Below are 16,223 nucleotides of genomic sequence, written 5' to 3' on the forward strand. Positions count from 1 at the left end.
CCCCGCACCCTCCCGGGATCCCCGCCTGGTTTCACTAAGCATCGCTCTGCCTTTGGTCGCTTTTCTTGTGCCTTCAATATGAAAACTATTTTACTTTTCGATGTTCTTTTAACATGTTCTTTTTAATGTGGAAATCGGTATTTTGGGGAAACCGCTTTGTTTTTCAATATCGGTTAACTTCACCATACCGGTTAATTGTATTGTAGCGTTTCAACACCGTAAACCGATATAACAGTCAGTAAATTTCCTCACCGAGAACTGGTGAAAAAAATGAACTGCGTGCCTTTCAGTCTAAGGTATCGAAATGTAGGCAACTCTTTTCGACATAAATCCATCCAGGTATTCCGAGGGTTGTTCGGTGTAATTTTAGGATTTTAGGAGAACCTGTGCTCTTCGAACTGGCCGATACTGCAAAAATATGACCAGAACCGGGTCAAAAAAAATCCAAATGAATTGCTATACTTCCCTGGACATGTCACTCTGGAAATAAAACGATCTGGAATGATTGTTCCCTTGAAACAGCACGGAAATTAGCGAGGTCTAATTGAACTGCCCTTGAAGCACAGAACTGTCGTGCGACTGTCGGACAACAGTGAAAATAAAGATACGTACTATTGGTGCGGTATACGAAATGAGCAAAACTATTCTATCGCTATACTACCTTTTTTCCTCGGTACGAAAATCTTCATCGTCCAGCAATCGTAATAAAAGCGAAAAACCACTGTTGTGGATTCGAACAGGAATCGATAAAAGTACAAGACAATAGATAGTTTAAATTTGATAGACAAGCTATAATCGTCTCACTGTAAATTGCATACGAACAATCTGTTCGTAAAGCAAACCAAAACGCCCGTAGCTTACGAAGGATTTTGAAGCGTTGTTTTACGAATTTATTGTACAAATAGTTTGTAATGAAAACCGATTGTTCGTAAGACCCTGACTAGCCTTACAAACAATGCTTTGCACAACAAAACAAAACTTTGCAATACGAACAATTTCTTTACAAGACAAAGAACGAAAGTTGTTTGTAACGTTGCAAATTATTTAGTTCGTAAGGTTTTTACAGTGCTGACTGTGGAGAAATCATTATTATTGGGTTTTCGTTATCGTCACAATAATTGGCCGGTTGAAAAAAATTACACCATGTGCAACAGTTTAGTGTTTCTAGAGTGAGAGGGTTAGGTATTAGGAACGTAACAAAGTTTACATTATCTTGACCCTTGAAGTTCTATTAGTCACCCACTGTTGAAATATTCAGAGGTTATCAGCTTTCACCAAAGAGTCTTCGTGCTTCTCAGTATGTAGCTAAATTAATAGCTTCTCGTGACTACAATAGATATTTTTGAGAGGCCGCGGAACGCAAATGGCCCATTCGCTGAGAATCCCCCTTATGTGCGTTTGTGTTTCAGATACTTGAGACCACATTAAGTATTACGAAGAAAAAGTCAAGATTGCGGGGACTGTCGTGAGTGCGGAACACACTTCAAAGCGGCTGATAAAGCCACCGCGTGCTCATATATAAGGAGCGCTCTTCGTGTAAACTGGTCACTTATTCTCGTTTCAAGTAAAGACGCCCGGAAGATTTTACTCCCCAAAAATACTTCACAGCCACCTGATAAGTACAGCCACCAGCAGCTGATAAAGCCACCGCTTGCGTATATATAAGGAGCACTCCTTGTGTGAACTGGTCACATATTCTCGTTTCAAGTAAATACCGCTGGAAGATTCTACTCCTCAACAATACTTTTTGCAGTAAGTACACGCAACATCCTTCCGCTCCTTTAAAGAGGTGCAACTTGAGTTTCCCCTAGAGTCAACGTTATGAGCATGGTTCGCAGGGTTTCAATCTCACCAATAGTTTCGACGGTACAACTGTGCCTGTAATGTACCTCGCCGCACTAACCTTTGAGAGGCGCCTTTCAGTATGCATCCCATAACACAGTTGTTACGCAGATGGGCCACAGTTTGTCTCTCAATTTTTATCTGGTCGGGCTAAAAATAGAACCATTTGCAGTGCAAGTCACCAGCTTTGTCCTGTACTAGAATTGTGACATTGAGATGGATATTGACAGAGTTAGTACTTATGGTTGAAACTTTGCCAACTGTTCATAATATGTTGGGTTCAACCTAAAAGTACAGTGTGGTTATGTTAGTTTAAATGGTACTGAACTTATCTATCAGTGTCTACAACATGGTGGTTGAAATCTTACCCAGAATCTAGGCTAGACTCTTGTTTTAAAACTCGGTCTGCCCTTGTGATGTTTAACGACGACCCTGTCAATTTGTCCTCAATCATTGTGCTTAAAGTCATATAATCAGAGACATGGAATGCAACTTTTGTAGTCAGGGAAGTAATTGGGTTCGCGAGTAAGCACCGTTCCAGAGATTACGACAGAACCTAATAATAACATGCCTTTTCTTTTTAGGTCTCACACTATGTATGCGTATCTAACTATTTTCGGCCTATTATCGGCCTGGAGCCAGGCAAACATTATAAGAACGGGCACAGGCCAGAGTCAAGACGTGCCGTTACCAGGAGATCTTTTGATTGGAGCTGCTGTATCGGCATTCCAAACGGAAGGGTGGTGGAACAAAGGAGGTAAGTGCGAAAGCATTCGACGTGGGGAAGGAAGACACTACGGTTTGTTCAGAACTAAGCAGCGATAATGAGTAAAACCTTAAATCTAGAAGTCTTATGGAAGAAAAATTTGCTCAGATTACTCCGAAATTAGTTACTTTAGAGCCAATGCATTGCCTCACAGGTTCGTACTTTTGTTAGCTAGGGGAAGCTGCATGTTTATAAAGACTACCTATGTCATTGGAGTATTATTTCTAAATATAGGAAGCTTATTGTTCCGCTTCACAAAAGGAAATTGGTGCAGACACTAAAAAAAATCTATGGTAGATTTCCTATAAATGTATCCGCAGCTTTTCACATATACATGTATAGGAATTTTCCCATACAGGTGTGTGGTAATTCCGGGTAATTCTACCATACGCGATAGTATTCTAATCATGCAAGTATAGGAATTTTCCCATACACCTGTGTAGGATATGTTAGGGTAGGTGAGGCACATAGTGTCACTTTTTGGAAAATCTTTTCTAGCAGTCGTTATTCAGGCAGGATTTCAGATTTCTGGGTTGGTGTGCCTTTATCCGACCTTTAGTCACAAGAAACCACTGTGCCCTCCGCAGAAACATTCGCGTCTTTTCCCAAATCATCGCGAGAGGAGACCGCGGTAATTGACAGTATGTGCCCTGGGGTTGGGGCACTCACTGTCACCATGTCTATATCGGTATATAACTTATAGGATACTTACATAGGTAAAATCGCAAGTACATTTTTTAATAGTGCAGCTTGGCCTGCGGCGCTGACACCCGAGACGAGTTAAGGAGAGGGTATAGGGGAACAGGGCCTTCCGGGCCAAAAATTTGACATACTCGAACCATTTGTCGGGGTCTTAGTACTCCAAAATTAGGGACATGAAACTTCTGCTGTTCGGTAACGGTTTTCATTAAAAGTTCGAATTTTGACTGATTGTTATGTAAAAATCAACGTTTTAGAGATACTAGATAGTCTAGGGACCCTTAAGCCCTAAAGAGGGTGTGGTTCAACCCGTTATGTGTGGTTTAAGTATTACTCCCTTTACAATTCTGTGACATGAAGCCTTTTTTACGATTTAATAGACCATTTTGTCTTTTTCTCGTTGTTTTCGCTAAGAAATGCCCCATAGCGCCAAAACGGTACAAGACAGAGCAAAACGGACGAAATTTCCGGTCGTAGGGGTCTACTCCGACGAGTTACCTTTTGAGAGCTCATACAAAAAAAAATTAAAAAAGAAAATATTTTACAACCTGTGGTTTTTGATTTTTTTTTAAAGTAAATTTTTGAGCTAAAATGCTCATCTTCGAACTCGCTCTGTCTTTTTATGAAACTAAATGACCCTGAAATTCCCCGATCGCTCTCTCAATTCTTTCTCGAGTTATCGTGCGGACAGACAAACAAACAGACAGACAAACAAACAGACAGACAAACAGAATGAAACTTTTCCGGTCAGTCGAGTAATGGGCTTCGCTAATCGCTCAGCCAATGATAATTGGACATTGCTGTGCAAATTTCATTCGGTGCAAATCATTGAGCCCCTGTGCGCTATTTATTTTGCTCTTCACATTTTGCACCCAATGGGCAACACTGTCTGAAATTTCTAAAAATAAAGCTCCTGTATGCCCTCGTGATGAGGGCATTATTTTCGCACAGTGCACAAGAACGTCGGAGGAAAAAACAAGCTTTAGCGTATACTCATCTTTCCCCCGAGTAAGCGAAGAGTGTTCGCTGTGAGCATACTAGCGAAAATATTGGCTGTGACGGCTTATGGTTGGTTTCGACAGCTAATTCTTTCTTTAGACCAAATCCTGTCGACAAAATGGGCCCGCCACCTGCCGCAGTCACTGGCACAAAGCACAGTGCAGCAGAATTGGGACTTTCCCTGGGCAAACGGGTTATCCTGCGAGTTTCTTTTGGGTTTACCCGGGTTTACCAAATAATTGAAGCTGTTAGGGTTACCAACTTCTTTTATGCGTCATGATTTTGCAACTTATTAAAACGCCAACGAAACTTAGTTACTTAACGTAACAAACAACTTGTTAAAAACGGGCTAAGCTAGTATTTCTCCAAACTGCTCCACACCATATGAAGATAGGCTACCAAACAAGCAGTTTGGAAGAAGTCAATAAGTCATATCCTACTTCAAGAGGGTCTCAAAGTGACAAGTTTCTACTGAAACGCCTAGAATAACGCCAGTAAATTAATAAATGAAAGGGCCCTAAACTGTGTTTTTGCAAGAGGAAACGGTTATTTGTATTGTTTGCAGGAAAATCTGAGAGTATGGTTGACCATGTCCTCCACACGGGACGCCTAGGAAAGCTAGGTTTCAAAAACACGAACGATTCTGACACTGCGGCAGACTCCTACCACCGATATAAAGAGGATATTGCAATTGCCAAACAACTAAAGGTACGAATACAATTATTTAACATTTTAAAAACACAATGAAATTTTCGTCGTCATCGTCAAAATTTGCCATATCTCAAACGGCAAAAGACTTTTGGGGTTGTTTAAACTATAATAGAGTACAATTTAGAGAAATTGCACTTATGTCTTGGCACTACTAGAAAACAACGGTAGATCAATGGGAACGTCACAGTCTTTCAAGCCAGATGGATAATGTCTCTCCACATTCCTTTTTTGCTTATTAGTTGTATCTTACAAGGGTATATCGCATGCCACTTTTCAGTTCCAGGTATATCGATTTTCCATTTCCTGGTCACGAGTGCTGCCGGAAGGGGATATATCTAGACCAAATATGGAAGGAGTTCAATATTACCACGACCTCATTGATGAAATTCTCAAGCAAGGTCTTATTCCATTTGTAAGTACATACTTTGCGCATTCTATAAGACTTACTCTGTTCCCTCCTTTTAGAAAATATTTTAAAAATCATACTTTTTAAAATGAAATGCGCAGAAAAAATGAGGGGGGGAGGGGGCAGTTACCACTTTGGCGCAAATAGAGAGAACGCTCCTAATCAGCCATGAGAAATCGTGCGCGCACAAAATGGTTCTCATTACGTATCGGTCATTACATCTGGTCGTACAAGCCGTGAGTGCAGATGAGGAAGCGAAAGAGTGTAAACCATGAAATGGTCTGAAACAGTTTATTTGTAATAGTGAGCTGAGCGTCTGCTGCTCTGGAAACTCAAGTGTCGTACAGTATCACAGTTTAAACTGCGGTACCAATAGTACACATTTCTGTATACAATTATAAGTGTTGGATACAACGAGTGCTGCAGTTCTTTAGGACCCCCTGTGTCCGACAGTTAAGCGTCATTTGAAGTCAATCCGCAGTAAAATCTGAACCGTAGCACCTATGCCCGCCTAGACACATATTCTATCTCACCACAAAAAGACGAAAAAAGTGATACCTCTCTCGTTGAAATTGGCCTGCAAACTTGGTGTTGATATACCTTGCGCATTGCACTTAGGACCACGTCTAACTGCAAGGGCTTTGAGCTGGTGTTAAGAGTGGTCTTTTAGACAAAGGAAAAACACGTAAGCTTTTTTTTTTTTTTACCCACTTCTCGATTTTGGCCAGCGTTAGTCTCTCCGAATATCACGGTTTATTACGTACTGCTGCTGGCTCACGGCTAGAGCGGGAAGCAGCATCGCCGTTTAGGCCTAATTTTATCAGGTACTCTTATGTTACTTTATTGGCGACCACTTTTTTTTTACAGGCCACAGTGTATCACTTCGATCACCCCCAGGTTTTGGAAGACCAGTTTAGGGGCTGGCAAAGTCGAGAGATGATCCAAAAGTTTCGTGATTATGCTCGATTTCTTTTCAACGAGTTTAGCTCAAAGGTCAGTAGAAATGCCAGTATTGTTTGTCATTAGGCTCTGCAAGATTAACAGAAAAACTATGCGTATTCGTTATAGCACTTTTCTAATTGCTAGTACTCTCCTGTGCCCCACCAATTTTCTCGCCCTGCGTCCGTTTTGCAATTACACTACAGAAATTTGTAATTAAAGTAAAGTTCAACAACAGTTTTTGGCTACTGTATTGGGTACAGATCGTTCCATCCGCCGTAATTATTTGGGCACATAGCAGCATTTTAGAAGTCCCATAGTTTGTGTTTGTGTATACATTGTAAGGTACTTTTATTTTCGTTTTCTAAGTCATGAAACAACAGAGAGAGAGGAAAACAAGTAATTTTTTAACTATTTGAGCAACAAAAGAGGCATATTCGTCTTATTACAGGTTTTCTGAGAAGTTTTACTGTTTATGTTAAATGAAAACCTCGTATTTTAAATGAAGGATGTAGTGAGTCTATAAACGGTGTCCTCGCAACCTTGCGGAGTGGTCCGCGGTGGCCTCGCGAGTTCACAAATAATCCCCCCCCCCCCCATGAATTTTTGTGCTTTTAAAATAAGTCAGATTTGTTCTTGAGAAAAATTCACGAACATTTCTTGCATTTGTTTCAAAAACGCATTCCTCTGGGTGTAAAATCCTCTCACAGAGAAAATTTTACCGCTACCTACACGCAACAGTATCAATAGCATACCAATGTACTTTTCCTGGTCCTAGGTCCAGCTGTGGGCGACCATCAACGAACCCAACGTAATGTGTGCCTATTTCGGGACCCTCCTCATCACGGCAGGCCTCGTGCAGGCTGAGGATTATAACACCTACAAGTGCATGCACCACATAACACTGGCGCATGCAGAGGCGTACCGAGCGTTCAAAGAAAACAAACTTCCCGGTACGTTAATATTGCAAAATGCCATGAAACAATCGAGGGGTAAATCACTCCAGAACAAAGTGTACGAGTAAGTACATTTGTACACGTTACTACACCCAATTTTTGCGTAGTTTTTCATCATTTCTGCAAAATAATGTCATTACGACACTATTACGCTTGATTTTTACCATTAGTACGCGTTATTACGCTGTTAGTACGAGTAAGTACGTCTTTAGTACAGGCCTGGGTGTACGATTTAGTACGCAACTGATTGCCCTCTCGGAAACAATAGGATATTTAGAAAAACAAATACTCGAGTATTTTGCCTACCCAGGGGACAGCAAATGGTCAAACTCATATCAAGTCATGTCAGGACGAATATGATGTCACTTTGACGCCATTTTAGGTCAATATGAAGACAAAATTACCTTGGATTGATTTTAAAATGACCTAAAATGACGTCAAGATGACATCATTGGCTTCGTCCACAAAATATACTGAATTGCAATAAATTTTCTAAATAGGAAACCATTCATTTCGCTGGAGTGTTGCCAATATTCCGCATTTAGATAAGATATAAGTTTTTGATGCGGTTATAACTGATACTTCAGGTCTTGAATGTATTATATGAAAGATACTGTTATCCAGTTAAGATTTCTAGGTTTGGAACTTTCGTCATACCGTTGACGATAATGAATGGGGCGGGGTCGGACTGTATTTCAAAATGAACCAGGTTAGAAAAATTAAAGTTAAAAGCGGGCGTCAAGGGGGCATTTAAATGTGGACTATAATGGTGACGAAAATTTTTAAAAAAGAAGAGTGGTGGTCACACAGCTGGGGTAAGACTGTAAAAATAAACATTGGTTAAATTGGAAGTAAAAAAAGTAATAATTGACAAAGCCACCAAAATTGATTAATTTTGTCCTAGTATTCGTCAAATAAAATGAATTGATATGAGTTTGGACATTTTCTGTCCCCTGGGTAGAATTTTCAAGATTACGGATAATAAATCCTCGTAACTTCTCAAACTTCATTTATAAACGCCAGTTGTAGAGATTCCGTGGGCTTGTAATTTTTTTTGGAATCTGATTGGCTACAATTCCTTGAGCAAAACTTGTTTGCATGGTACGAAAGAATTATACTCGCTAAAATAAGAATTTGACAATGTGTTTTTTAAGAGCACGGGCACTGACTCGCGGCTTTTAAAAAAGGACAAGCTATATTAAACATTAAACAACCACCAAAATCGGCAGACGTAAGTAATTCTTGGTTTCTTTAAGGGAACATCAGTCCTAGATGCCCTCCAAGTGGACATTAATAGATGTACATTTGCAACACCTATTCTACTTTTTTTTTAGGACGCGTGGGTGTCAACACGTGGATCGTTACAGCCAAACCCAACACAACGTCGATTGAGGACTCCTTTGCTGCAGAGGTGTTTAACCAGTTGCAGGCTGGTTCCATGCTGCACCCAATTGTGTTTGGTGACTACCCAGAGCTGGTGAAAAAATATACAGGGCATTTACGACCAGAGTTCACACCTGAAGAGAAACAGATGCTAAAGGGTAAGTGAAGTTTAGAAAATTATGCGAAAGCACAACGTGCATATCCTTAATCATCGTAAAGTTAACTAAAATGTTGGTCCAGGGAACTAATTTTTACACGAAAAACACTTTGTTTCATCATTTACTTATCGGCCCAGTACGCTATTCCAGAGAACGGAAGGAACAGCACGAATAACAAGGAGGCCCATGAATCGTCGCTCAGGTAGTGGGAGTGACCGGGCGACGAATCACGGGCCACTTTGTTATTCGTGCTGTTCTTCTTTACTAGTTCTCTGAAATAGTTTGTAAGAGAGAAATAATTATTGTTTTCTGTTTGTACTATCAGGAGCCACTGACTTCATTAGTCTCAACATATACGCGGGAGGCAATGTCGCGTACAAGGATTCGGACAGGAGTTCAGAGACGCTCCCTTTTAGCGGCCCTGCAGTAGTCGTCGAGAATATGACTCATGGAGTAGATTTTATTTCATTTCGATTTGCTGACGAGCTAGGAAGGAGGTCAGAAAATTACCCTTTATTTAGTGTAAGTATTATTAGACTGCTTACACAACACTCTCTCAGCCACAATCAAATTTGGCATTCAACCCATCGTGGAAGAAAGTTATGATTCTTATCTCTTTGGTTTTAGGTTGCTCCAGATGCAATGCACAGCGCACTTTTATGGACGTGGCAGCAATACAATTTACCTATTATGGTATCAGAAAACGGAATTCCCCTCCAAAAGGGTATGGACGAAGAGTTGAGACTTGCTTACTACAGTGTAAGTACTAAATCTAAACCACAACGCTTGTCCATAACTCAAAGAATATGCGGCCACAAGGCATAGCGGCCATTCGGAAACCAATGAGAGAGTGATCATGCCGCAGGAAACGTGTTAAAAGGAATAAAAAGTCCATTGGAGAGAGATGAGAGCGGGGGGGTTTGAGGCAGTATTTTACGAACACTGAAACAGGGACGCAGCGCCACATTCTTGTGGTAGACGAGTGTCATTAATTTGGTTTTAATGTAAATATTCTAGCAACGCTCTCCGCTTCGATCGGACGTCTATGTTTGGCTTGTTTGTCTCCAGCTTCTTAGTCCTCACCATGGCATTTACCTTTGTGAATTATCCACAGGCGTATCTACGAGCTCTCGTCTCAGCTGTCAATGAGTTTAAGGTCAATGTGATGGGATACATCGTCTGGGCCTTAATTGACACCGTCGAATGGAGCGCCGGATTCGAGTAAGTAAGACGTCTTTAATCTAAGTAGATGAACGGTAGAACACGTTTCGCATAACCGACTTGGGGTTTGGTTTGTACCAAAATGGCGTGGGGTAAAATTCATTGTTGGCAACTTCCTTCAAAATTTGCGTAAGCCATGACTTACTTACGCTTACTATTGCAATTCTACTTTTACAACGTTTGCGTATCGAAAATGTCGTAAAAATGGCTTAACGTTTACGTTCCTTAAATAGCGAATGAATGATTTGGGCCCCACCGCACACCATACCGTTCCTAAACGAGAGCGTGTTCGTGTCCTGCCTAGGAAAGTATCCGCAAAAAATGATAAAAACACAAATGTAAACAATGTTGTTGTGCTAATTTGCGTCAGACCCTGCAGGAAGTCCGAGCATGCTTGCAGCGGCGTTTTGCTGCGGATAACAATCTGAAGTTGATCGTCCCACCTCCCTGCAATCCCAGCCATTTCACGGTAAAAACAGTGTCTCAGGATCATGTGAGGAACAGTGTGACGAAAATGGGAAAACTTTGAGGAACTCCTATGTTTGAGGAAGAGTCCTCTGATCTCGCATCAGATTTTGAGGAATCTTCTCAAAAAAATAGGATATATCCTACATTTTTTGAGGAGACTTCCTCGAAATCTTAGGAGTTTTCGTCAAACCAGGAGAGTTCCTTAAGGTAAGGCTTGGGTGAAACTGGAAAAGTCGGGCAAAAAACAGTGTTTTTTTAGTTTTAAATCTTCATGCTTGTGAAATCAAGAAAAAGCTCTCTATATTATTCTAAGTTAGTTTGTCGCGGTTCTTTTAACATATAATAAGTCTATAGTTGGACATAACACTGTGCGCAAGAGCTATATTGAAATTTCATAAAAAATTTATAACTTCAAAATAGCTCTTGCGCACAGTGTTATGTCCAACTATAGACTTATTATATGTTAAAAGAACCGCGACAAACTAACTTAGAATAATATAGAGATCTTTTTCTTGATTTCACTAGCATGTAGATTTAAAACTAAAAAAACTCTGCTTTTTAGGTGACTTTTCCAGTTTCACCCAAGCCTTACCTTAAAGTCTTCCCTATTCCATCAAAAAATGAGACATTGTTTTTACCGTGTTATTAGCATAAAGTTTGAAGTGTCATGGAAGCCATATAGACTGCACCTATTTGGGATGCGCTTGAAGCTTGCAAAACCTTTGCATATCACAACGCTAATTTACTTTGTAGAAGGTAAATTTGAAATTGGCCTCTGGGTATGTTCTTGTACGTTGAGACCTTGAGACCTTGAGACCTTGAGAAGAAAAGCACCATCCGTTTCCTCCTAAACGCTGATTGGTCTACGATGACGTCGGTGCAGCGGTCAGCCAATGGGAGCGCAGAAAGGAAACAGATCCAGCAGGCATGTTTTTTTTCTTTGGGTTCCGGTCAGCTTACAGTGGAATACCCTATTGCTAAAACTGTCCAGTTTATCGTTGTCGCCAACAATGCTCATCAGCAGTCATCCAGTACCGACAAGAAAGTTGTCCACATTTTCCCTGGTGGTCCAAATTAACCCCTCTCACGGTTCTCGCCAAGATAAACTTCTCCAGCAGTTGATAATAAGATATATGTTGCCTTTTTCCAGCTTAAAATTTGGTGTAGCTGCCGTAGATTATGAGACTGGCAGCTTGAATCGCAGTCTCAAGTCCTCATCAGACTTCTGGCTCCAGGTAGCAGAGAAACGCGTCGTTCCGTTTGCAGAAGTACCACGGTCTACATCGTCCCCTTCGTCTTATCAGCTTCTGACTACAAAGACAGTTTTGCTGACCATTTTTTCTATCTGTTACACATGTTGTGCAAATTTTATAAACTGAAATAAAAACAACTCGCCGTTTTCGTAATCTGTCACGCAGCAATGACCTGCCCTCGCTCTCCTTCTTCTTTCATTTTAAAGATTAATGTCTATGTCTCGAAAACACTTAGTTGAATAAAAAGAGACCCGTCCGGGCCCGTCGCTGTTCGGCTCTACGAGTACCATAACCTACACTGCTCCCTGCACCCGACTTCAATAATATCGTGTATCTGGGCTGAATATGGTATTTAAACATCATGAAACTTCATCTTCTCTTATCGCTGAGCGAAGCTTCAGTCCAAGTCGCTGAGGGGTCAGGCGATGTCTCCGTCGTGAGTCTGTCTGTCAGTGTCTGCGTTCCCCTTTTTCTAGAAAACGGCTGTACTGATAACAAAATAGAAGTTTGCTTTAACATCGATAATTTAAGGGAGTCTCAGTGTCCCCTTTTCGTTCTCAACGGACTAATTTGAAATATATGGTCCTCTTTTTCTCAGAGAGAGCTTCAGATGTTGTTGTTTCGGTGGTGGCTACACTGAGTGGAAAAAAGAGCGCGAACACGCAAATGGCTCCAGCGTCCACTTCGAGACTTTCTGATTCTCTCACACTTGATCATTTTGTCAGATGGTCAAACCGAGTGTGAAATTTTTATTTTTAGAGTTGTGGAACTCGACTTACCAAGTTTCGTCGGTGTCCGGTGAAAAAGAACGAAAGTTTTGAATGGTTTACGTATCTACTTACGTAAGTTGGAGGGGAGGAGGGGATTGGAGGTTCGGGAGAAATGTGCAAAGGTAACTATTGTTTCGGGGTCATCTTAACAAAAGAAAACAAAAATGTCTTATGCTCCAAGACGATCGGAATCGAAATGGAAGGGTTAATGCCCCCGAAATTGACAATTTGGTCGTTTTCGCACACATTTACCCCTTTGAGGGCTAACTTTGCCATTTCGACTCTGATCGACCTTAAGCATAAGACATTTCCTTTTTGATTTTGGAAAAGGAATTTAAATCTTGTATTACACTTTTAGTTTTGAAACTTCCAAAAAATCCTAATTTTCAATTTTTCTATTTTAACAAAATGGCATGGTCTTTACTTGTAGAATGATTGGGAGTCACCTAATCTCTCAATAGGAAATGCCAAAACGATTATTAAACACACAACTTACTTCTACCATAGCCATGGAGTTGCAAAGGACCGAACAATATTATAGCCAATATCGCAAACTTAGGTAGGATAGGCCCATCGAAAGCAGAACAAGGTATACCTTTTTCTTAAATTGACTAGCTTTGTCTTGAGTCAGATTACGTGTAATGATGTCCAATAAAATGGTGGGAGCATTGAAATTAAACTGTATGATACGATACATTATAGAACTGTTTCAATTAAATATACTTCAGCAATTCGTGATCCTCCAAATGCCTCGGAGAGATCTGATAAAAATGAATAAAAGAGCGACAAGTTATACTTGTCGTAGGAGACAACTTTATATGTATTTTGAAATAAAATTAAATATTAGGGTATTTAATTTGACTTCAACAAGAGGCAATCCAATAGAACTTCACCTTTCTCAAATTAAATGAATTGAATGAAATGGGAGCAAGATGCATCATATGGTATTTCAGAAAAGGGTAAATTAAGTAAGGGGAGGGCAGTGGAGATAGGAGGGGACAGTAGCAAACATGTTCTGAATGTGAACTTCAGGAACTCACAAATTTATGCCAGCGGCATGGTAGGTTGCCCAAATGCACAGACAGGGATCTTCAGACAAATTCCTTATCCCTTAGACGGCTCACTAAGGAGACGGCTTAATTGACCCCCCCCCCCCCCCCATCTCTCACGTTCAAGGAGCAAAATCGGTTGCCTTACCTCCTAGGCGAGGCGGACCTTCATTCATTATAGTTTTGTTCTATATTTTGTTAGGTCTTCTGTAATTTTAATGCAAGTCGCTCAGCTACCCCGTGCATAATGTTAACGCACGGGGCCCTACGTTCTAAGATAATTTTTGGCCCTTCCCGACGAAAGAACTGGCGAAATACGCGAAATCAGAAAAGAACATTTAGGAACGGTTCTAGGCGGGGCCTGATCGGAGGGCGGCCCGTAGGAAGAATGACGCTCGGCAGCTTTTGCGCTGCTCCAGCTCTCGCTGAGGGGAGCTAAATGTTGGATGTCATAATTTTAAGTTTGAATTCTCCCGCCATTGTGCATTTAGTGAGTAAGACATTCATTTGTTCCCATTTTTCTTCTCTGATGTTGTGCGTGTACAGTTCCCGTTTCTTGCAATAAAATACCTTCCGTGGAACTGTGAAACAGAGTGAACGTGTCTAATTCTCCTGCTCAAATCCTTATCAAGAAGAATCCAGCTGAACATAAATTCTATCACTAAAGGCACCTTTTATGAATTTTGAAAATCGCAGTGATGGCTGAGATATAGCGACGAACATCTGCTGCGGCAGCGGGTCGGGCGCTCACCGTTGCCTATCCGTAAGCCCTAGTCCCTTCTGTTAAGAGTCAGGGGATTTTTTGATGTTGAGTCGATTCCTAGCAGTTTCCAATGGAGACGAAGTAGGGTTCAAACTTGGCGCTCAAAAGAATCTCGTCATCGCTTTGAAGGGCTCAAAGGATGTTTACGACGTGGATGTAGGAGATGCAAAGACCTCTGTCACGACTATGTATTCCTTTTCGGCAGACGATGATATGGCACCCCCAGTGCTAGTTTATCCCTATCAGAGAGTGCCCAGTAGTCGCCGAGTTAGTGCCACGAGGTTGGTTGGTTGGCAGAAGTGATAAACGTTGGATAAAGTTAGAAGCGTTCGATGAATAGACCTTTTCGCCCACAACCTGGCAACAACGCAAATCTCCCTAGTGAAATTTTAATTTAGGCAAATTTCAAAAAGCAAAAACACTTGTCTCTAGTAAATTTTCCAAGGAATCCAGTGGTGATGAGTAATTTGCTTGACAAACACTCAAAATACGGTTTACCTCAAGAATAAGATTCTACTTGCGGCGTTGCCACGTTGTGAGCGAAAAGGTCTATACATTGCTAATGACTTCAACAATTTCCTCACTAGAACCAATACGATGGGTCCTAACGACAAAGTTCGATCTGCAGCAGCACGGTTACACAAATATGGGTCTGCGGCGGCCGGGTTATACAAAGGCCTTATCAACTTAAAGGGGACAGCAAAACAGCACAACCGCACATCGGGCGCATGAATGCCTGTACGCCGTACAACCGTGTTTAATGCTGTTTTAAGCGTTTTTCTGACAATAGGGTATTTCAATGGAGCGCTGCCCGGAACTAAGAAGAACAAAACGGGATACAGAGAGCGGTGGTGGGGGCGGGCGCGCGGAGGGGCGGCGGGTGGAGACGAGCCTCCCCGCTTGCCCTCCGCTCCTCCGCGCGCCCGCCCCCACCACCGCTCTCTGAATCCGGTTTTGTTCTTCTTAGTTCCGGGCAGCGCTCCATTGAAACACCCTATTCAAATATTAAAAATGAAATTTTACACATTTGACACATGTTGGAACAGCGGAACAGGGCGTTGGGGTTCCACTGCGGCTCCATACTCGTGCTTTGCGTTTGTTTTTGTTTCGCTGGTTCTTATGACGTGATCGTGAGTTTATTTTTTCTGGTTGCATCTGTAAACAGCCAAAGACGAGCACGAGCGAGCAATGCTGCTAGCAGCTATCGTAGTTCTGGAAGAAGCTCTGTATGAAGCTCAGCTTGATGAAGAGATTGTGGGAATACTTTTTGGGAGGATGGGCGCAATAGTATAACTAGGTAGATATACGCCAGACCATGTCTCGCGTAACAGGCTTCGTGATATCTCACGAAACACTGCTACGCTGCGACGCGCCTGGCATACATGTACCTAGGCCTGCGGCGCTGACACCTGAGTCGGGCAGAAGGCAGAAGGTCATAAGTAGGCATTTGGCACCAAAAAAGTCACAAATTTTGTTCCTCGGGGTTTATTTTAACGAGTTACCCCACCGGAAACCATTAAATATCTGAGTAAAAACATAAAAATGTTTAGCGGTCATTTTCGTGTAGAGAACTCTCTCTGTTGCGTAAACGATTAAAGATAGAGTCAAATGGACGAATTTTTCGCCCACTGGACTCTACTGAGATGAGTGACCCCTTAGGGAACAATAAAAAGACTATTTAAAAAAACGGCATTTTGGGGACCTGTGGTTTTTGATTTTAGAGCTAGAATGCTCTCCTTCGAACATGATCTGTCTTTTTAGCCCGCCCTTCTGCTTTGAAAAAGCTATCCAGCGGGCTTATGCAAACGACCTCGTGTGTGTCTGTCTGTGTGTCTGTGTG

General features: G+C 41.5%; 2 protein-coding genes across 2 annotated transcripts in view; both read left to right on the forward strand.

Annotated features, from left to right (window-relative positions):
* Positions 1-1,469, forward strand: part of LOC127750350 (uncharacterized) — a 13,855-nt gene extending 12,386 nt beyond the window's left edge. The window contains exon 4 of the mRNA XM_052271824.1: positions 1,410-1,469. Within this exon, the coding sequence (XP_052127784.1) occupies positions 1,410-1,469 (60 nt within the window). The remainder of the gene's footprint in view (positions 1-1,409) is intronic.
* Positions 1,470-1,543: 74 nt separating this feature from the next.
* Positions 1,544-11,954, forward strand: LOC113211518 (myrosinase 1-like). The gene is made up of 11 exons (XM_026429907.2): positions 1,544-1,752; positions 2,427-2,599; positions 4,872-5,014; positions 5,295-5,429; positions 6,291-6,416; positions 7,141-7,315; positions 8,653-8,859; positions 9,185-9,381; positions 9,487-9,618; positions 9,974-10,080; positions 11,699-11,954. The coding sequence occupies exons 2-11, from the start codon at positions 2,437-2,439 to the stop codon at positions 11,925-11,927; spliced, it is 1,614 nt and encodes a 537-aa protein (XP_026285692.1). The 5' UTR covers positions 1,544-1,752; positions 2,427-2,436; the 3' UTR covers positions 11,928-11,954.
* The last annotated feature ends 4,269 nt before the right edge of the window (positions 11,955-16,223 follow it).

This window comes from Frankliniella occidentalis, unplaced genomic scaffold (assembly GCF_000697945.3).
Source record: "Frankliniella occidentalis isolate FOCC.00 unplaced genomic scaffold, Focc_3.1 Scaffold175, whole genome shotgun sequence".
Lineage (NCBI taxonomy): Eukaryota > Metazoa > Arthropoda > Insecta > Thysanoptera > Thripidae > Frankliniella > Frankliniella occidentalis.